The 21,066-nt window shown below is 57.6% G+C and overlaps 1 protein-coding gene across 1 annotated transcript in view; it reads right to left on the bottom strand.

The window, feature by feature from the left end:
- The window catches only part of LRP5 (LDL receptor related protein 5), a 91,506-nt gene that overhangs the window by 10,839 nt on the left and 59,601 nt on the right, over positions 1–21,066 (bottom strand). The window contains exons 8-18 of the mRNA XM_053923929.1: positions 19,143–19,359; positions 17,063–17,352; positions 15,363–15,589; positions 13,949–14,133; positions 12,189–12,512; positions 10,240–10,439; positions 7,056–7,264; positions 5,218–5,408; positions 4,354–4,563; positions 2,150–2,275; positions 482–718 (exon numbers count right to left, since the gene is read on the bottom strand). Of these exons, the coding sequence (XP_053779904.1) occupies positions 482–718; positions 2,150–2,275; positions 4,354–4,563; positions 5,218–5,408; positions 7,056–7,264; positions 10,240–10,439; positions 12,189–12,512; positions 13,949–14,133; positions 15,363–15,589; positions 17,063–17,352; positions 19,143–19,359 (2,416 nt within the window). The remainder of the gene's footprint in view (positions 1–481; positions 719–2,149; positions 2,276–4,353; positions 4,564–5,217; positions 5,409–7,055; positions 7,265–10,239; positions 10,440–12,188; positions 12,513–13,948; positions 14,134–15,362; positions 15,590–17,062; positions 17,353–19,142; positions 19,360–21,066) is intronic.

Here is a 21,066-nt window from a genome sequence, read left to right on the forward strand (position 1 = left end):
CACCGGGAGCACAGAGATATGTTTCACTGCAAAGTGGACCCGGGACAACAAAGCCGATCTCTCTGTCTCCTGGTTCCACGGGTCGCTAGAAACTACCCAGGGGTAAGTGTTGCCCCCACACACCATCTTTTGGGGTTGCATTTATTGTTTATGCAAAACTGTTGATTGAATGAAGGAGGCAGGACTGACTCGCGTAGTCCGCCTTCAAGCCAAACTGCTTGGCAGGACAGGATGGGGGCAAGTGGCAAGGGTTTCCTTATTTGGGCTAAAATGAACTTCTTTCCCTGGCAAGCTGAGGAGGGCCTAGCGATTTCGCTCCTGTCTAAGGGTTTACAGAGACCTGTGAGGATAAGACTGGAGGCCCGAGAAAGGCAGTGGAAAGGGCGTGGCCTGGGTAGGGCTGGTCGGGGCGGGGCCTTGGTGGGCATGGCCTGGGAAGGGCCCAATGGGGTGGGGTGGAGGGACAGGAGCAGGGCCTCACCTTCGCAGTCGGCCTCATCAGAGCGGTCCTGGCAGTCGGCCTCCCCGTCGCAGCGTAGTCTCAGGTCCACACACTGGCCCCGCGCGCAGGGAAACTGGGCCGCAGAACACACAGGGCACCCCTCCTCGTCGCTCTGGTCGTCACACTCCGGGAAGCCGTCGCAGCGCCAGGCCCCAGGGATGCAGTCAATCTCCCCAGTTGCGCAGGCGAACTGGTCCGGGGAGCACGTGGGAGGCTCTGGGGAGGACAGAAACACGGTCACACGCCACATTACCAGGCGGCGCAAAGAAAACCCGGGGGCTACCAGCGTGTGTGGTCCCTACTGCACTGTGTCCTGTGCCTGCCCCAACCCTAGTGTACGATGAAGGCGGGGACTGACTGGTGTGCTCAGTGGCCTGACATGCTCAGCTGGTTGAGCGAGGGCCTGCGAACCGAACGGAAGGGCTGCGGGTTAAACTCTGTCAGGCCACACGTCAGGGTTGCAGGTGGTCCCCAGATGGGGGCAAGAGAGAGGCAACTGATCAATGTCTCACACCTAGATGTTTCTCCACCTTTCTCCCTCCCTTCCCCTTTCTCTAAAAAGTAAGTAAAATCTTTTTCTTTTTTTTAAGACAAAAGCAGTGGTAATGTTAGCTGAAAGACATGGATTTTCTTTGGGGTTTTTTTTTTTTTTCATTTAAGGGAAATGGGGCTGGGATGTAGACAGGCAGAGATGAGGGGGCGCCAGCAGAGAGAAGGGAGGAGACCAGTCCCACTTAGGGCTGCCCCCTTTCCCAGGGTTCCCACCGCCATCCTTCCTCCTCTCCTTTGTGTGGGAAGTCACAGAGAACTGAGGCCAGGAAATCGGCCAGAATTCCCTTTTAATGTTAAACCTCAGTCCTCAACACTCTTTAAACCTAAGGAAAAAATTGTTTGTTGCACAAAGAAACGACACAGGTAAACCTTTCAACATGCGGGACCCAAGTGGCTCCCACATAACCGCCAGGCTCTCACCCAGCTGCGAGGAATGGGAGGCAGGGCAGGGGATGTGAGCAAACACGAAAAGAAGCCGGGCTGCCCCCACTGGGCCCACCCACACAGGACGTGCCAGGGACAGCAGGAGCCGGGGTGTACAGGTGTCTGAAAGGAGCCAGTGACGGATGTCTGCATGCTGAGCCACCGACAAAGACCATGCATAGCGGCCGGTGTCCAAGGGACCCAACAACAGCAGGGGACATATTCGTCTCAAGCTCACAGGAAACATTCACCAAGACAGACACATGCTGGGCCACGAAACAGATCTGAGCAAAGTTAAAAGACAGAAATCCTGCAATGGCTGCTCTCAGACCACAGTGGGGTCAAATGAGAAATCGGTGAGGAGATCACACACACCCTTCTAAACAACACAGGGGCCAAAGAATACACCACAGGAGAAACTTTCAAATACTTGAACTGAAAATGAAAATGCAAAGTATGAATATTTGTGGATACAGCAAAAGCAGTGCTTAGAGGGAAATTCATAGCCCTGCATGCATGTATTAGGAAAGAAAGGATGACAAACAACGAGACTGCTTTGGAGACTGAATGCCAGAGGGACTATGATTTTAAAAGGACGCAGGGCAGCCATGAGTGGGCAGAGAATCAGGTCCCTGTCTAGGTTCCCAACAAAAGTACTGAGGTCACATCTACCGCCACAGGTCAGCAGGTTCTGCAGGAGCACAAGGTGGACAGGGCAGGAGCACCGCGGTGTCCCGTCACCCTTGGCAATGCAGATGTGGGAGCAGCCGCCGTTGTCCCGGGCACACGGGTGGGCCGCTGCAGAGAGAAAAAGAGGGAGGGAGTCAAGCTTTGCCTCCCACCTCAGGACTGCAGTCCAGAGGGTGGAAGGGGTAAGGGCCAGGCGAGAATGCACAAAAACTGGCATTCCCATTGCCCAGGCCCCTGCAGATCCTCCCACTCAACTCCCAGGGCAGCCTCTGGAGTCTGCATCCAGTGATGCTGCGTTTTGTAGTTGGGGAAACGGAGGCTGAAAGCAGTTACCGAACTCGTCCAACATCACACACCAGCGCGTCTTCACCAGCTCCCACTGTGCCCACAACCGTCACTCAACACTGCCTATCTGCCTGTCTCTCACTCATGGCAGAGTGGGCTGAGTGGGGGCCCCCTGAAAGGTATGTCCACATCCTGATGCCCAGAAGCTGTGAATATGACCTGATTTAGAAAAAGGATCTTTGCCGATGCAATCAAGTTAAGAGAGATGGGGTCTTTCTGGATTATCTGGTGGGCCTAAAGCTAATGGGAAGTGTCCTCATCCAAGATGACAGAGGGGTGAGACACAGACACAGTGGAGAAGGCCATGTGAGGACAGAGGCACAGACTAGAGAGATGTGGCCACCAGAAACCACAAGGGGCAGAGAACCACCTCTCCTTCCAGAGGCTCATCTGGGGGCTGATCCTGCAGACACCTTGACCTTGGACTTCTGGCCTCCAGAGCTATGGGAGAATACGTTTCTGTTGCTTTAAGTCACCCGGTTTGCAGTGATTTACTACAGAGACTGCAGGACACAACGGCACACAGGAGTTCAAATACAGGGTCTGACTCCCGGGGAGACACACATTTCAGTTCAACTAAGACCGCACCCAATACCTGAGTGACGGGAAGGAGCCTGGGGAGGGAAGGGGGTGGCTGACCACCCCCCCACGGTGGGAGGAGATGGCAGAGGGCACTCTGCTCCACACCCCCAGCAGTCAACACAGAAGTGACGGAGTCCCTGTGTCAGAGGTCACCCCCCCACTCCACACAGGGAGCCCAAGACCTCAATCAGACGCAGGGGCTTGTACTTTGCACATAATTCTATTGAACATGGTCGTCAACTTGCCCACGAAGGACAAACCCTGTGGCCTAAAACATGAGCCCCATCGTGTTTCTTAGCCAGCTGACGGGGAAGGTAACGTCTTTTCTGGCCCCGCTTTCCTTAGATGCAAAGTAGAATTACTGTGAAACGTGGCTAGTGTGGTAATACAGCGAGCACAGGGCCTGGGAGCCCCAGCGTGGCGTGGCTGGGGGGATCCAAGGGGAGAAGCTTCTCCACTATGAGAAGGACCCCTGAGCTAAGTGACAGCAAGAAGTTAGTAGCAGCTACTCAGACGTAGAAGGGAAGGGGATCTGCCACAGACAGAGGGACTCTGAAGAGCAGGCAGATGGTCAGTGGGAGGACAAGGGGCTGAGGGCAAGCTGGTGAGACGGGCACCCCCGGGGCCGTGAAGGCAGCCAGACCCTGGGCATCACAGGACAGGGACAGCGGTGGCCCTGCTCGCCCCACAGGCAGCCCGGGCGCACTGACTGAACAAAGGATGAGAAGACCAAGACACAGGTGGCCCCTGTCCGCACGGGCCCGTACAGGCACGCATGGAGAGGGAGAGGTCTTGCTCCCCCAAGACCTCGGACACAGCCCTAAATGCCCCCCAATTTCCCACACTAACCCCTAGAAGAGGAGGTGTGATAAGCTAATCGTGCCCAGGGTTTTGCAGGTGTAACGAAGGTGACTAGCCAGACAACTTGAGCTAATCAAAAGGGAGACGTAAAGATGGGCAGAATCTACCCAAGGGCCCTTGAAGAGCAGAGTGGGTTTTCCAGCCAGAGGAGGTCAGAGACTCTGATCTGTCGCTGGGATGGAGGGGAGCACAGGGGGCGGACCTGGGCATGGCCTCTGGGAGCCCAGAGCGGTCCCCAGCTGACTGCCAGAAAGAGAAGAGGGCCTCAGTGCCACCACTTCACGTTGGCCCGACCTCTCTTTCCCTAAGGGGGCTGGTTCAGGGTCGCTGTGCTGTGAGCATGTGCCCAGCCCCCCACCCCCTGGTGGCCCCCACACCTCTGCCCACCCCCCACGTACAGAACTCCTCCAGGCTGACGTCCTCCACGGCGTGGATGCCGGTCAGGTGGGCAACACGGCCCTGGACGCGTGTCCTCTTGTCCCCCGTGGTCTTGTCCACACGCTCGATCATCTGCTGCTGGCGGTCAGTCCAGTAGAGATGCTGGCCCAGTATGGTCAGGCCCACAGGCTGCACGATGTTGGCATCCTCCAGCGTCAGGCGGTTGGCCCCTGCAAGTGGGACAAGTGCCCCCTGAGCAGCAGCTGATCTCGAGAGCTCGGCGCATGCTTGGCTCAGAGGAGTGGAGGACTGCCAGGGAGCCGGGGGGCTTCCACCCCAGGGCTAGGAGCTGGGGCAGATCTGAGACCAGCCTTTGGACAGCCCTGCTCCCACCTGGGTGAGCCTTGGCATCAGCGAAATAAGACCCCAACCATGGATCCTGGTCGCTGGCTGCCTGTAAGCAAGGTACCTCCCCCGCAACATCCCACCCCATCTTATGAAAGAAAAGGCCCGGAAGCCCCGACTCCCACTCCTCTCCAGCCCACAGCCTCCTGGTCTAAGGCGGCCCCCCTATGAACCTGGGCACTGGAGGCAGAGGCTGGGGCGGGCTCCTGTTCCACCCCATGCTGTGGGACCCAGGGCAACTAGCTCACCCTCTCTGAGCCTCATCTTCGGCCTCTGCCATGCAGGGATCTTAGAACTCTTGGTGGAACTATATGAGGTATACATGAAACCCCAGCCCTGTGTCCACTCCCAGTGAGGCCCTGACAACTGTGGCCACTGCCACCACCATGACCTATGACAAGGAAGGCCAGGCATCCCTGGGAAGCTCTGACCAGTGGGCGGCCGAGGGACCTAATCCCCAGGACGCCCAGGGCACACACCTGACAGGTCACAGCTTTCGATGCGCTTCAGGTCCGCGTCCACCCAGAAGAGCTTGCCCAGCACGTTGTCTACCACGAGGGCCACAGGGCGGATGAGGCCCGTGGTGAAGAGGACCTCGCGCTCGGTGCCGTCCAGGGCCGCGCGCTCGATCTTGGCCGCTCGGTCCTGCATGTTGGTGAAGTACAGGTACCTGCGGGAAGGCAGCAGGTGAGGGACAGGCACTGCGTCCTGCCGTCCCCTCGGCCAGGATCCAGCTTGCGAAGCACCAGAGAGTCCAGCCCCTGACCCCGCGGGCATCTAGAGGCACTTTGGCAAGTTACCAGCCGCATAGCCCGGCCTCTCGGGGCTCACCCCTGCGGCCTAAAGGTCACACCCCGCACCAGGTTGAATGGTGTCCCCTCAAAACCCATGTCCACCCGGAACCTCAGGATGTGACCTTATTTGAAAACAGGGTCTTAGCAGAGGGAACTAAGGATCGAGACGAGGCCATCCCGGGTTAGGGCGGGTCCCAAATCCAATGAAACGGTCCTTAACAGAGAAAAGAGGCCACAGAGACACAGAAGTCCCTGTGAAAAGGGAGGCAAAGGTTGGAGCGGAGCAGCCACAAGTCTCGGGACACAAGGAAGCTGCAGAAGCTGAGAGAGGCAGGGAGGACCCTCCCCTGGGGCAGCTGGAGCGGGCGGCCCTACCCAAACACGACTGGGACTGGCGTCTTTGGCGCTGGGAGAATAAACATCTGTTCTTTTAAGCACCAACCTCCCCGCAGCGTGTGGTCATTGTTGTGACAGCCCCAGGGACTAGTCCTCGACCCCCCTGTCCCTCCAAGCTACTAAGAAGTCCCCGCCTCCACGGAGGCCAGCCTCGAGGGGGGCTCCTTGGTCCCTGAACAACCACCTACGTTATGGAGGCTCTGCTGGCTGAGCCCCCGTGCGCTGCAGGGGCTGGCACGCCTGTCACCTTCACTGTTTCAGACCAGAACACTGAACCTCCGCCAGAGGTCATGCCACCTGCCCGAGGTCACGCAGGCGGTAAAGGGACGGAGTCAGGATTCCGAACAGGGTCTGCCTGGCCCCGGGCCCTGCGCTCACTCCCGCTGTCCCTGGGACGAGCTTCAGCAAGCAGTGGCTGGCCAACTCCGAGTCCCACACTGCACAGCAGCCTTGCAGGCCCTTAAAGACGGCCACCGTGCTCCTGCCTCCTGCCCCCAAACTTTTAGGTGCTCAGCTTTATTTCTGAGCTTCCCGTCCTGTGGGATCAGGTCTCCCTCCCACCCCAGTTATTCCCTTTGGACCCTCAAAGTCTATCAACACGTCCCTGGTGCCTTCCCACCCATCAGAGAACCCGAAGGCCAACAGGTGGGAGCATCAGGGACCTTCCTGGAGGGAAAAACCTCTCAGGAATTGAAGCTGCGCCGGGAACAGCCAGCTTGTGAGGTAGTGAGTTCCCTGTGGTGGAACATATGTGAGTAACCAGCCACCACCTGTGATGTCAACGAAAGGGATTTTCGTACAGGGCTCCAGGTTGATGGGGGTGGCACAAAACGTACATGCCTCCTGTGTCTCTCAGCAAAACCTGGGCCCCCCCAACACCTGCGTCCTGCCAGGACCATCCCTGGGTGTCTCTGCTTTGTGTGGTGACCATGAATGAGAGAGTGTGTCCTTGTCCTGCTCTGGCTGCTGTGGCAGGGACCCTGAGGTGCTCCTGGCCCATCAGGATGCTGGGTGTAGAAAACCCCACCCAGCCTGAGAGGCTAATGTTCAATGAAGGGTGGCCGGCCCGCCCCTGTGGGGCACAGCTCCCCACATTGGGGTGACCCCCTGCCCCTTCAGCCCCATACCCTCGCTCGGCGTTGACGACGATGGCCCTCGGCTTGTCCCGGTCCCCACGGAGCACCACGCCCATGGCGTCCCCATTCAGCCTGTGGACGTTGATGGTGTTGGTGGCCTCGCACGTCCAGAACAGCGTCCGGCTGTAGATGTCGATGCTGAGATCATGGGGCTGCCTGTCTGAGTTCTGGTTTGGGCTCGGGGAGGTCAGAATGGAGGGCTGTGAACAGTGGGAGACGGGCGCCACTGAAGGCACAGCAGGGAGGGCTGAGGCCCTGGGACCCGAGTCCTGGCTGAAACTCAAAATCCCCACCCGGCTGAATCAGCTCTTACCCACGAGCACCCGGGAGGGTGAAACAGATGCCCACAAAGCCTCACGGAGAGCGCGCGCCCACCCACTCAGACCCCAGGCCCACCCACTCGGAATTCAGCGCCCAGACCAGCACGGCCCTTCTGTCCCAGTCCTGCTCCTGCGCACACGAAGGACGGTCGCAAGGCTCAACAGTCAGCCCAGGATCACGGCCCCTCCTGAAGACAGCTCCTCTCTCCCTCCTCGTCCTTGCAGACTCGTTTTGGATTAAGACCCTCAAATCTCACTGTTTTTTAAATTTAGGGTGCCGGCACAAAGTATTGAGAACAGGGGCTGACCTTCACTACCCTCTTCTCTAAGGGAGCAGCCAGGGGCCCAAGGTCTGGTGAGGGTGCAGGGCCAGGTGAGGGTGAGGGTGCAGAGCCAGGTGAGGGTGCAGGGCCAGGTGAGGGTGCAGGGCCAGGTGAGGGTGAGGGTGCAGAGCCAGGTGAGGGTGCGGAGCCAGGTGAGGGTGCGGAGCCAGGTGAGGGTGCAGGGCCAGGTGAGGGTGCTGTGGGAGCCAGGACTGAAACCGGACTTCGGGACACCTGTCATCAGAAGAGCCAGCTGAGAACGGCACCCTGGGAAACACTGGGCTACCTGCGCCCCTCCCTGGAGACAATCTTTAATGACCAGCCAGTCTGATAAAACCTAAACCTCAATTTTAATGCAAGTAACAATGTTTAGGCTAATGCAACATTTCTAACTAGAATTTTATTCAACACCAACACCAACCCCCTCCTCCTCGTCAATGCAAAGAGCCCCTTAGACAGGCATAACGTTCCTGGCCGGACCATCCACACCCAGGTGGACCAGCCAAGTGCCCACTGACAGAGGAACGGAGAAGCCCAAGGTGGCCCGTCCACACAACGGGGTCCGTCAGCCTTGGCGAGGGGGGAGACTCCGACAGCTGCTGCAGTGGGGATGGGCCTGAGGACCTCACGCTCAGTGAGATAAGCAAGATGCACAAAGACACATGATTTCGTAAGTGTCTGATTCCACCTATGTGAAGTGCTGAGAACAGTCCAACTCACAGACAGAGAAAAGTAGAACGGTGGGGGCCCACAGGGGGCAGGCAGGAGTGGGGGCAGCTACGTGTGTAACGGGGACAGAGTTTCAGTCTGGGAAGGTGCACAGTTCTGGAGACCAAGGTGGTCAGGGCTGCACAAAACACACACGTGCTCGATGTCACCCAACGGCGCCCTTAAAAACTAGTGAATGGCTCTGTTAGGGATGCACGCCCCAATAAGAAGCTTCAAACGAAGAGGAAAGAAAACCTAACCAAACAGATAATCATCTAAAACACTATCCTTGGGGGCTGGGCAGGGTGCACCCACAAAAGAATCAAAGCCAGAGCCACCAGAGGTGGGGCTTAGCTAGAGACTAGGAGGGAACCATGTTTCCGAATCAAGTGAAAACCCAGAAGTGGCTCCTGAGTGGGCTGCTTCTTCAAAGTCTTTCCCCGCTGGGGCCCAGACACTGTGAACGATGCCCGGTGAGACTCTAAGCCAATTTGCACCCTGCAACTTTCTCAGCAGGGAGGCGCAGCCTGTCAATTAGCACTTCCCATTCTCCAAAGGACCTGCAGTGGCTGTCGCCTAGGCTGCCTGGCAGGATGAAAGAGCTCCATTTCCACCAGGCTCTGCACCCACAGAGACGACAGCACACACCTCAAAGGGGGGCCCCAGCCCATCCACAGAGCAACACAGGAGAAAACAGCAAAATCTGCCTCACAGACTCCAAAATCGTCTGGAATTCTCCACCACCGAGTACTTCTCTCCACCCCTGATCTAACGGTGTCAGGAGTTTGCCAGGAGGACACGGCCCCTCCCCGGACCCCTAGACTCCGAAACAGCCCTCTGGTTCTGCGGCTTTGGTAAAAGGGGTCTTTGGAAACTGGTAGGACGAGCCAAGAACACTAATGGAATGGTGGTGACAGTTCCCTGTCATGCGGAGACACCGGACGAGCCCCAAGGCTGCAGTGAGAACGACCTTCCTGAACACAGGAAGCAAGCGGTCCCGCGAGAACACGCATTTTGAAAACTCGAATGTGCCCCAACGCGGCGATGTGCCGTGCACCGTCGGAGCAGAAGCACCAGGTGAGAAGCACCAGGTGAATGCACCCAGCGCCGAGCCGAAGGAAAACACGCACACCCCAACACCCTCTGTCTCCTTGTGAGACATCCCCACATCGACTCCCCCCTTTCACAGAAGCCCATAGGCAGTGACTGACAGCCGAGTCCTCGGTCAAGTTAAGGTCTCCTCAGGAAAAGCACCGTCTCCACTGGGCATTCACATCCTGAACTGTTTAACATGAGCAAAACGGTGCCCCTGTATCCAGTTCCCACCTTCTCTCTAGTGCGTCAGTGATGGAGTTCCGGGGAACGTGCCCCAGCCCCTTCCCCCTTCAGCCCTGAGGTTTGTGCTGTGTGACTTTGCCAAGTGTGGAAATTTCCAGGACGCATCTATTGCATTAGACCAGAACTGACTATACAATCCCTACGAAACAGGAGCAAACCCAGAATAAGCAATACCAACTGCCCTGCAGAAAACCGCTGTGGAAAGAAGAAAAATACCCCACGGGGTTTGACAACACCCTCCACCCCCCGCCCACCACCAACTACTTCAAAAACTACAAAATCTAGTTTCTATACATCCTCAGTCTAAGGGTTTCAACACTGCTCAGGATTACACCCCATAAAGACATCATCGGAGCCCAAATCACTGTTCACCCAAAACTGTGCTCTGCAGGCAGCCCCTCCGCTAGGAAAAGTGGGCGGAGCCTGGAGAGTACCAGGGCGAGCTTCTGGCAGAAGCTTCCCTGTGCCCCCTACAGGTACACCTACCTGAGACCCATCATCTCTGGCTCGCTTGATGTTCTGGCGTCCATCCACCCAGTAGATGAACTTGTCCAGTGGGTCGTAGTCAATGGCCTTGACATTCCTCAGCCCGTGCAGGGGCAGAATGAGGTCTGGGCTGTGCTGGTCGTCCGGGATCATCCGGCTGATGGCACCTTTCTGGCTGAACAGCAAGAAGGTGCTGGGTGCTAGAGTGAGGCAAACAGATGAGGGTGCGGCAGGTCAGCTCCTAGGAGCTGGAGAGGGGGCCACAGGGAGGCACTGCCGTTCATTACCGAGGGCAGATCTATATATGCACCCCCGCCCGCCCCACCGACGCACCTGGGAAAAAGGCAGGAAGGACAGAGACCTATTTCCTGGGGTGGACTACAGGAAATCTTACTCTCTGCGTTATGTATATCTCAGCTGCAATTTTTTATGAGTTCGTGTCATTTTAAAAATAGATATGCATTCATCTTTAAGTTTTCAAGACTTGAGATGGAGGAAGGAAGGCAGTGAGCACCAAACTCCCACTGCAAGAGTGCGTCACACTGGGATGACGTGTGACATGCCCTGCATCTCCATATGCTCAAGGGGACTGCTGAGGACAACGTGGAGTGAACAGGGACACCAGGAAGGGATGCTCCGTGGGGGTGTCAGTGAGCAAAGCAGCCTGGATGCAGAAGCCACGCCTCTCAGGATGTGGAGGAGGCACCAGTTGCAGCCACCATCAGAGAGGTACAGTGATCGCCCTGTGTCTGCCGGCCACAGGCACCGGACACAGGTGTCTTCTCTGGGTGGAGGGTTCCCTGCACCTCTGCATGATCCTTCAAGGTTATGTGCCCCAGGGGAAAGAGACAATTAGTCCAAAGGGAGCCCAAGAGTGGGGAGTCCTAGGCTGTGGCCCCAGGCCCATCACACACCAGCACGGGGCCCCAAAAAAGCCTTTAACACCTCGAAGCCTCAGGCCCGTTATCTGTGCGACTGGGATTAGGAAAGCCAGCGCTTCTAGGGCTGTGAGAGCCTCGGTGAGAAGGCCCCAGGTGACACAGAGCTTGATAAATTGTCACACATGCTGCGCAGAGGCTGCTGATGTCCCAGGAGGAGAGCCTGCCAACGGGACACACCTGTTCTCCCTTTGGCCCGTGGGAAAGTCACTCCCGGGATCTCTGAGCCTCGCTTTTTGATCACCGAGATGAGCGGTTTTTAAAAGGCCTATGTAACTCGGAGGGTCAGTGTGAGGACTGCACGTGGGCGCAGGAGGCCACACGGCACCGGGTTGGGAGCAGGGACTCTGGAGCCCACCTGCCTGGCTTCAAACCCGGTCCGACCTTAGCAGCTCTGAGATGTGCATGGGTTACTATGTATCTCTGTGAAATGGGGACAGTGATATCTCCCACCCTGCAGGCCTGAGGATTAAACAAATGCTGCAGAAAGTACTCGGCCCTGGCTGGTGTGGCTCAGTGGATGGAGCACTAGCCCGTGAACCAAAGGGTCGCCGGTTCAATTCCCAGTCAGGGTACATGCCTGGGTTATGGGCCAGGTCCCCAGCTGGGGGCGTGTAACAGGCAACCGATCCTTGTATCTCTCACACTGTTTCTCTCCCTCTCTTTCTTACTCCCTTCCCCTCTCTAAAAGTAAATGAATAAAATCTTTAAATTAAAAAAAGTACTCAGAATGAGGCCCACTTCTCTGCATGACTGCTTCCCGTCCCCAGACAGGTTTCCACAGGCAGAGATGCCCCCACGGAACCTGCCAGCTGAGGGCTTGGCCCATCCACCTGTGGCAGGATGGAGCAGCAGGTCCTCCACCCAGCCCAGGCCTCCGGGTGGCATCAGGCAGCATGTGCTATGAAAACATGCCCACAGTCCACACACACCCAGGCACCCTGTGCGTCTCAGCCCCGGGACCAGCCTGATCTGGCGCAGGGTGAGGAGCGGGCAGAGCAAGGCACTCACGGCTGCAGTTGCGGCTGCTGGGGTCCAGGGTGTAGTGCGAGGCGCAGCTGCAGCGGTGGCCGCCGGGCACGGCGAGGCACAGCTGCCCACACTGCCCGTTGCTGTGCACGCAGTCGTTGAGGCCGTCCTGCCGGGAGGAGTGGAACACCAGGATGTCCATGACGAAGTCCAGGTGGCCCTGGATGAGGGTGCGGTTCCGGCCGCTGGTCTTGTCGGCCCGCTCGATGCTGTGCAGGTTCCAGTCCGTCCAGTAGATGTACTCGCTGTACTGCGTCAGGCCGAAGGGGTGCGGGAGGTCGTCGGCAATCACCACCCGCTCCTGACCTGCACGGGGACACAGGCCGGGCGTCAGCAACAGCACAGCCGGGCCGCAGCGCAGGACACCCTGAAGCCTGGCAGCCTGCACCGGGGCGGAGCGCTCAACCACATTGGAAAATGAGCAGATCGACTGACGCTGGATGTGCCCCAGCCCCAGGACCGGGCAGCCCCGCAGCCCCACATGGGAGAAAAGCTCACAGCGTGCACCTGGGTAACGCAGACAAGGGCGTGCTTGGTGGCCGCCGGCTGTAGGACAACCCAAATGTCCATCAGCGGTAGGATGGGTAAAAAGATGGTGGATCTTCATACAAAGGAAATGACGTGGCGATAAAAACGAGTAACAACAACATGGGGTGAATCTCAGTCATTAGACCGGAGGAATGCAGATGGTGAAAAGCATGTGATGTGTGGCCACATGGACAGAAGGTTCTAGAACAGCAGAACTAGTACACGGAGACAGCAGTCAGGGCAGCGGGCTCCCCACCCAGCAGCAGCAGAGGACTCATGAAGCAGCAGCCAACGACAGGGCACTGATGTGCTCCTACTGCGCGCCCAGCACTGGGCTGTGTCTGGGATGCGGCGGTGAACAAGCCCGCTCGGAGCCGGTGGGACCGGGTGCCGCGGGAAGGGTGCTGGCGGGGCTGAGTCCCGGGGGAGGGGAGAACACGTTCTGTCCCTCTCCCAGGGCGTGATTATCCAGGTCTTCCCTTGTCTAATTATGTGTTGTGTGAATGCTTCATGTATGTTCTATTTCCTAGTTGATGAAACATGTTAGTGACATGAGAACATGCTGGCCACATACAAGAAAGAACAGACTGAAAATTATGTATGGCATGATTTGGAGTGATGTTTTAAAAATTATTTCTAAAAAGTAAAAATTAAGGTTTGTAACAATTAAGAACATTACTTAAAAATCAATCAGAAACATTGAAACTGAAAAGAAATGACAACATAAATACTGGTTATCACTGAGTGGTGAAATTATGGATGATTAGCACTTTCCTTCATGGTTTTCTGTGTTTTCAGACATTTTCCAAGTTGACTATTTTATCACTGGGGGAACAGGTGTGTGGCCCTGGGGCCTGAGGGGCACTCTGCAACCTCAGGCAGGCCCTGTGACCTCCTCGGCCCCGGTCTCCACATCGGTGATAACCTGTGCCGCGGGATGTTTTGTCAAATCGGAGCCCTAGCTCAGGGCTGAGCCAGAAGCCAGTTCCAGCGCTGGACACAGCGGTCACCAGGGCCTCGGCCCACATGCCTGGGGTGCAGCTCAGAGGGAACCCTCAAGAGGGCGCAGAGCTGGATGAGCCCTAGGGGTGTGTCCACCCCTCCTGTGGGGCCTGGGAACTGCCAGCCAGAGGGCACAGGGCAGAGGGCACTGAGAGACGGCCCGCGCTCCAGACCAAGGCCACCCCGGCCTGCAGGACCCTCCCGGCCCTCACCCAGCATGTTGGACGACTCAATCATGTTGGTGTCCAGGTCAGTCCAGTAGAGGCGCTGGTCAGCGTAGTCGATGGTGAGGTCGTTGGCCCGGCCCACCTTGTCCACCAGCGTCATGCAGGTGGTCCCGTCCATGAAGGCCCGCACGATCCTCGGCTTGCCGCCCCACTCGGTCCAGTAGATGTAGCTGGAAGATGCGGGGTGAAAGGCCGGGCAGGCTCAGGGGTGTCCCACTCACAGCAAGGCAGCCGGCAGCACACGCAAGGAGCACAACCGCCACCATCTGCTAAGCTGGGCCCTCCGCATCCCAGGGAAGGCCGCATCTGCGCCATCCCTCCAGGGGCTGTCACCTGGCTGCTTCCCGCAGCAGCTCACCTGCAGGGGAGGTGTGGTCACCCCATTTGCAGACACAAACAGGTGCACCAATGAGGTGACCGTGAAACAGAACCACCAGCTGGGATGCCTCTGTCAGGGACAAACACTCGCTAAGCCAGACAGGATGCCGGTGGCAGGCGAACCAGGATGATCGTGGGCAAAGTGGGACGTAAGGTCCCTCCACCCAAAGAGTGGGAAAGAGGGCCCTGAGGTGGCAGGCGCTGAAGGGCCAGGATTCAAACAGCCTCCTAACGCTCCAGGAAAAGAATCATCCTCATTCCAGACTCAGGCGTGCCTGCCTTGCCCTTTCGCTGAGACCGGGACCTCTCGGGCCTGCCATCCTGAACTGTCCCCAACCGAGCACACACCAGGCAGGATTTGAGGGGCTCCCTGCACATCGCTGATGCTTTATGGGACGAGCTGCTCAGAAAAGGAAACTCAGTGGCAGAGGGACATGCCCCTCTGGCCCCTTGGGCCCCAGTGCCCAGGGGCAGAGCCCAGGCCTCTGACAGATTAACATACAGGTGTTAGCCCTCGGCTAAGGGGCCTACACGAAGCCCAGAATCCAAGGAGCCCAAAGCCAGCTCTGAGACATGGGGCCTGGGGACATGGGGCAAGGGAAGAACAGGACCTCTTGGCCCAGCCCTGCTCTAACTGGCTCTGCGACCTTGGGTAAGTCGCTGGGCTTCTGAGCCTCAGCTTCCACCTCTGTATAATCAGGGACAACAACAGCCACCCCTCAAAGGCCTCCTGGACGCTGCACTGAGACAGGCCACGTAAATGTGCCCAGCACAGTGCCCAAGGCACTGGCTGCCATTCCTTCCTTCCACTCTGGTTCCCCCTGCCCCCGCCCCGTGAACTAGATGATCTCACAGGGTCCAGCCAGCCCTGGCCACCTCCCAGCTAGAGGCAGCCAGCACAGGTCTCATCAGACAGCCAGCTGGGCAGCCACCGCCTCCGTCCCAGGCCATCCCCGTGCTGGCTGAGGCAGAGAGGTGGCAGGGGGACAGGACATGCGTGCTGGACAAAGACAGCCCTTACCCCTTGGTGGGATCCAGGGCCAGCGACCTCGGGTTATCCAGGTCCCTCCACACGAGGACCTGCCGGAACTGCCCGTCCAGCCGGGCCACCTCGATCCTGTTGGTCCCGGTGTCCGCCCAGTAGAGGTTCTTGCCCATCCAGTCAACGGCCATGCCTTCCGGGTAGTCGAGGCCAAACTCGATCACATGCTCCACTGAGCTCCCGTTCAGGAAGGCGCGGCTGATGGTCTGGGGGCAGGCGGGGGCAGAGGCCACAGGTCAGGAGCCAGACATTTACCCGTGAGCCGCTCGGCCAACTGGGGCAACTACTCACCACGTTAGGGACCAGAGCAGCAACACGTAAGAGTTTGGGGATGAACTTTTCAAATGCAGCAAAACAGAAACACTTGCGAGAAAACGTTTGGCTGTACTTATGTGTATAGTCTCCCCCTGAAATTGTATCCAAAGGCATGGACAAAAACACAAAAAAATGGGGAACTCCCGGAAATACAGAAGGGGCCTTACATGCAGAGACCTTCACTACTGTGGCCGTTCAGAGTTGGGGACGTGGAAATGACCAGAGAACTTAGAGCCAGGTAACGGTTAAGTACAACAGGGAGTATCCGTGCAGTGGAGCCTTCCCGGGCTGGGGCGGCTCGGTGGACGGAGCGCCGGCCTGCAAACCGAAAGGCTGCCAGTTCAATCCCCAGTCAGGACACATGTGGATTGTGGGCCAGGTCTCTCTCTGGCTGGGGGGTGTGAGAGGCAACCACACATTGATGTGTCTCTCCCTCCCTATCCCCCTCGCCTCCTCTCCCTCTAAAAGTAAGTAAACAAATTAAAATAAAAAGGAAAAGATAGATGATTAAACTGTTTTAGTTGTTCAATACTGTGCTTCAGAATAGGGTTCAGCACACTTCTCCCCGAAGGGGCACGCAGGAAGTAAGTTAGGCTTCGCGGAGCACACGGGTCTGTCACAAGTCAACCCAGTGGCACGAAAGCGGGCGTGGACAATCCGTAAGCAAACGGGCACCCCCGTGCTCCAACAGAGCTGTGTTTACAAAGGCGGGAGGCCGGCCACGGACGGCTGGCCAAGCCCTGCTTTCCCTGGGTTTGCCCAGGACGCTTGCGTGTGCAGCACGAAAGAAGAAAGTTTGCTAAGGAGGAGCGGGCGAGTGGGAGATGGGACTGGAAGGGCGGTGTCGCCATCGTCCCACGGGTACACAGTCGCTCTGGCACAGCCCATTTGCGGGTCTGGTGGGTACACAGTCGCTCTAGCACAGCCCATTTGCGGGTCTGGTGGGTACACAGTCGCTCTAGCACAGCCCATTTGCGGGTCTCCTGGATCTCCCTGTCCTGATCGGTCACGTTCGTCTACCGCAACAGGCTCACTGATGTTTTCTGAGTTGAGTTGAATTACAGTAAATATTTTTAAAAATTGTCCCTGGCGAGTGTAGCTCAGTGGATTGAGTGCTGGCCCATGAACCGAAAAGTCACTGGTTCGATTCCCAGTCAGGGCACGTGCCTGGGTTGAGGGCCAGGTCCCCAGTTGGGGGCGTGCAAGAGGCAACCACACATGGATGTTCCTAAACCTCTCTCTCCCTGCCCCTCTCTCTAAAAATAAATAAAATCTTAAAAGAAAAAGCGAAAGCCTCTGAGGTGGTCCCACGGCAGGCAAGGTGTTCACAGGAAGCGACGCACAGGACGTCGAGCGTGCCCTACCTTCAGGCTGACGTCCGTCCAGTAGATGTGATTGTTGGACACGTCGAAGTCCAGTGCGGAGGCCTCCTTGACACCCGTGAGCGGGATGGCCACGTCGTTGTTGTTGGTCTCTAGGGAGATCCTGTGGATGGTGGCCCTGCTGGTGAACACCAGGAAGGCCTCGGGGACGATGCAGGTCTTCATGTCGCTCAGCAGCTCCAGGCCGATGGGGCAGCCGCACTTGGTCGTGCGGGGCGTGAAGAAACACAGGTGGCTGCACCCCCCGTTCCTGTCTGCACACGGGTTGGTCCCTGGAAGTCAGCACACAGGCCCACGCGTCAGCGGCTCAGCAGAGAGCACACGATTCACCCACGGCGGGTGTGTCTTCATTTTCACCAGACACAGACGGGGACACTGGGAGGACACGATGGAAGCCCAGGTCTTCCCTGGGACTGGACGGGCAGTAACACACGGTCCCAGCGGGTGTCCGGGCATTAGCTCGCTCTGACCACACAGCGACCTGCGGGGGTAGAAGCCAGTCCCATCCCTGTTTCTCAGTCACGGAAACAGAAGGTCAGAGAGGGGCATGGTGAGGAGGTCGGGAAGCAGCTCAGAAAGAATAAGAACCAGGAGGCTCTGCTCCTGGCCTGAGCTCCGGCCCGGGTCGGAAGCAATAACGCCACAAGGCAATGCCGGCACAACTGTCGCTCCCAGGCCGGGGCACCTGACCGGACTGGAGCCTGAGGTCCCAGCCAGACGCCTCCTCCAATTCACCGACAGACGACTCTCAGTGACTTCAAAAGCTCAGGTCTGGCCAGGACGGCCAAGGCGCCTCTCCTTCATTAAAGCAGGTGCTGCTCAGCGCGTCCACTGATTTTTGGCTGGCCTGTCAGTCTCACCCACCTACTGGGGGGCTCTTACAATGGGCTCTAATTTAATGTTAATATTTCAGTTAAAAGAAGCACCCTTCCCCCACCTCTCTCAGTGAATTCTGAGGTGACAGCGACAAAGATACAGAGATAGGGGAAAGAGAAGGATGAGCCTAACTTCCCCTCTTCAAATCACACCCCATGGAGGCGTCTTTTTTTTCTGATCTCTGCGGTTTTGTTTTTTAAACAGTCGCTCACGGGTGGGCCCCACCACCCACACAGGATGAATGGGGGAAGATGCTGTGTTGGTTCCATCATTGCAGGTGGGACGAAAGGCCCATCCCAGAGAGGCAGAAGCAGCAGCCACTCCCAGGTGCGCCCATGCAGCCTCCCCTGCAGGCCTCTGCTCGGCCCTCCCTTCTGCTGGCAAACCCTGCTCCCCACCTGCCCCTTACATTCCAAGCTCAAATGACCTCCCTTGGATTTTAAAGGCCGGGCATTCCACTAACATCCCAGACACAGCCATTAGTCTGGTGGCCGAGCTAAGGGGCGTCTCACCCACCAGACGGTAAACTACTTGAAGGCAGGTACTGGGTCCTCGCTGGTCATTCATTCATTCATTCATTCATTCACCTAGCAAAGGTCTGCAAGGCACGTCTAAGGTGCAGGCGCCATACCAGGCCCTGGGGCCCCCGCTGCAGAGCCCCTGCCCTATGGAGCCCGCAGTCCCTTGATCCCGGCCCCATCACACTTGGACGCTACGCTCTCCAGTGTGGCTTCTTGACCTGCATTTGGAATCCTTTTCGTAAAGAGACAAAATTGTGTGAAGTGAGCTGCTTGCAGATCTCGGCAACAAGGTCAAGGCCAGCGAGGCATAGTTTCCTCCTTCTTACTGATAAATGGGGCAGTACTGTAATTAGCATATAGGGTTGCTTTGGGTGCTGAGGCACACAGCAGGCCCTCAATAAATGTGAGCCATTTATTATAACAATTACTGCCAGCAGGGCTGGTCACAGGCCATCCCTGGTCAGCACACAGCCCCCAACCCCCCGTCCCTACAAGATACTATCACTGTCCCCTGTCCTCCCCACCCCCAGAGTGAGGCGCCCCAGCTAGACACTTCTGCCTCCTCACCTGGGAGCTCGTGAACCGAAGGGCAGCCACGGCCCTGTCACTTCTTCATCACACCAGTTGGCACAGCCGACCCGTGGCTGGAGGCTGACCAGACTCACCGATAAACTTGGCCACGTTCACAGCCTTGAGCCCCATCAGGTCGGGCAGCTGGTCGATGATGACGTCCCGGCTGGCCTTGACCTTGTGCACACGTTCGATGCTCCGACGCTGCCAGTCGGTCCAGTAGATGAAGTCTCCCAGCAGCGTGAACCCAAAAATGTGCGGGAGCTTGTCCTCCAGAAGCGTCCGCCTCTTCGTCCCGTCGACGTTGATCACCTGGCGGGACGGGAGACACGGGTCTGAGCCGGGCTCGGACCTGACCTGCCCGCACCAGCACAGGCTTGACTCCTAGGAGCCTCGGCTCCGTCTGCGCCTCGCCAGGCCGCCGCACAGAGCCGGTGACACCACTCACAAGGGGGACTGGATGAATGACATTTTCAGGGAGGTCTGGCTCAGGGCCTTGCCCCACAGCACCGCCACCTGGGTCGGACGCCGTGCTGAGAGGGGTAGCGTGGTTTGGAACAGGGACGGCAAACAGGTGTCTCCTCCCGTCCTACTGCTGAGGGGCTGGGCGTGGCTGCCTGGCACCGAGGCGCGGGTCTCGGCCCAGGGACGGGCTCCTCGGGATGCAGTCTGGCACTGATGAGCAAACCTGACCCAGAGAGGACCCGATCACACCCGAGACGTGGAGCTCCATGGGCCTGACGACTGCGGCACTGCGGGTTCTGGGCAGGAAGACCCACTTGTCAGAGGACTACCGTCTCGCTCGGTCAGGACCAGATGCGCTCTGAGGGGCTTCTGGTCCCAAGTCTGCGCAGCAGCTCCGGGGCGTCTCCGAGCCCAGACGCACCAGCAGCCATTCACTCGAGAGGTAAGAGCTACACCCTTGTCCCCAAGAGTCGGTGCTGATCGAAAACATCGACCACAGAAGCCACAGAGGAGGAAAAATACTATCAAACGCAGAACGCCTTAGCCAACTAAAATACACACACACGCAGGATGAGAGTGATTCCGATGACAGGCGTCCTGCAGGAGCTTGTGTTAAAGGGAGACAATAAAAATGCAACAACCAAACTCGGGGCTTGCAGGCCAGGATGAAAGAGGCACCACAAATCAAAAGCAAGTCACAGCAGGCCTCCTGCAGACATATTTCCAACTCATCAGAAATACTGAAGCCCTATGCTCTGCAGGCGGCAAACACACAGACAGCCAACTGTGAGCTGCACGGAAGAGACTTCGGCCCTGGCTGGTGGGGCTCAGTGGACTGAGCATCGGCCTGCGAACCAGAGTCTCTGGTTCAATTCCCAGTCAGGGCACCTGCCTGGGTTGCAGACCAGGTCCCCAGAAGTGGGGTGCATGAGAGGCAACCACACATTGATGTTTCTCTCCTGTCTTCCTCCCTTCCCTTCTCTCTAAAAATAAATAAATAAAACCTTTTTAAAAATTTAATAATAGTATTAAAAAGAAAGAAAAGACTTGAGTCCTGTTGGACAATACAGAGCAAAACTGCCAGGTCAAGAGGGAAGGCCAGATGCCAGGGCCCCACTAGCAAGTCCCTGTCCTCCATGGACCTCAGTTTCTCCACCTGTAACTCAGGGGAGCAGCGAAGTCACCCAGGGAACTTAACCAAACAAAGAACAACGGCCGGGCCTAGGTGTGGCCCCGAAAGCAGCTTCTGCAGTGGGTCCAATGAGCGGCCCTGGCGCGAAGCCTAGATGGGGACCCCTCCTTGTACCACAGACTGGGGAGCTGCCGCCTCACCTGGACGGCAGACCTCGGGTTGGATGGATTTCTGTGCGGGAGGCCAGACGTCACTGCAGATGCCCCTCGGGGATCCTCGGGTCAGCAGGGCAGCTGACCCTTGACCCACCCCTGTGCGGTTGAAAACCCTAGTACAACATCTGACTCCCCCCAACCTAACTGCTGATAGCCTACTGTTGCTTGGAAGCCTGGTAACGTAGTCGACCACCCCATACAGTCAGT

Source organism: Desmodus rotundus, chromosome 5, assembly GCF_022682495.2.
Source record: "Desmodus rotundus isolate HL8 chromosome 5, HLdesRot8A.1, whole genome shotgun sequence".
NCBI classification, from domain to species: Eukaryota; Metazoa; Chordata; class Mammalia; order Chiroptera; family Phyllostomidae; genus Desmodus; species Desmodus rotundus.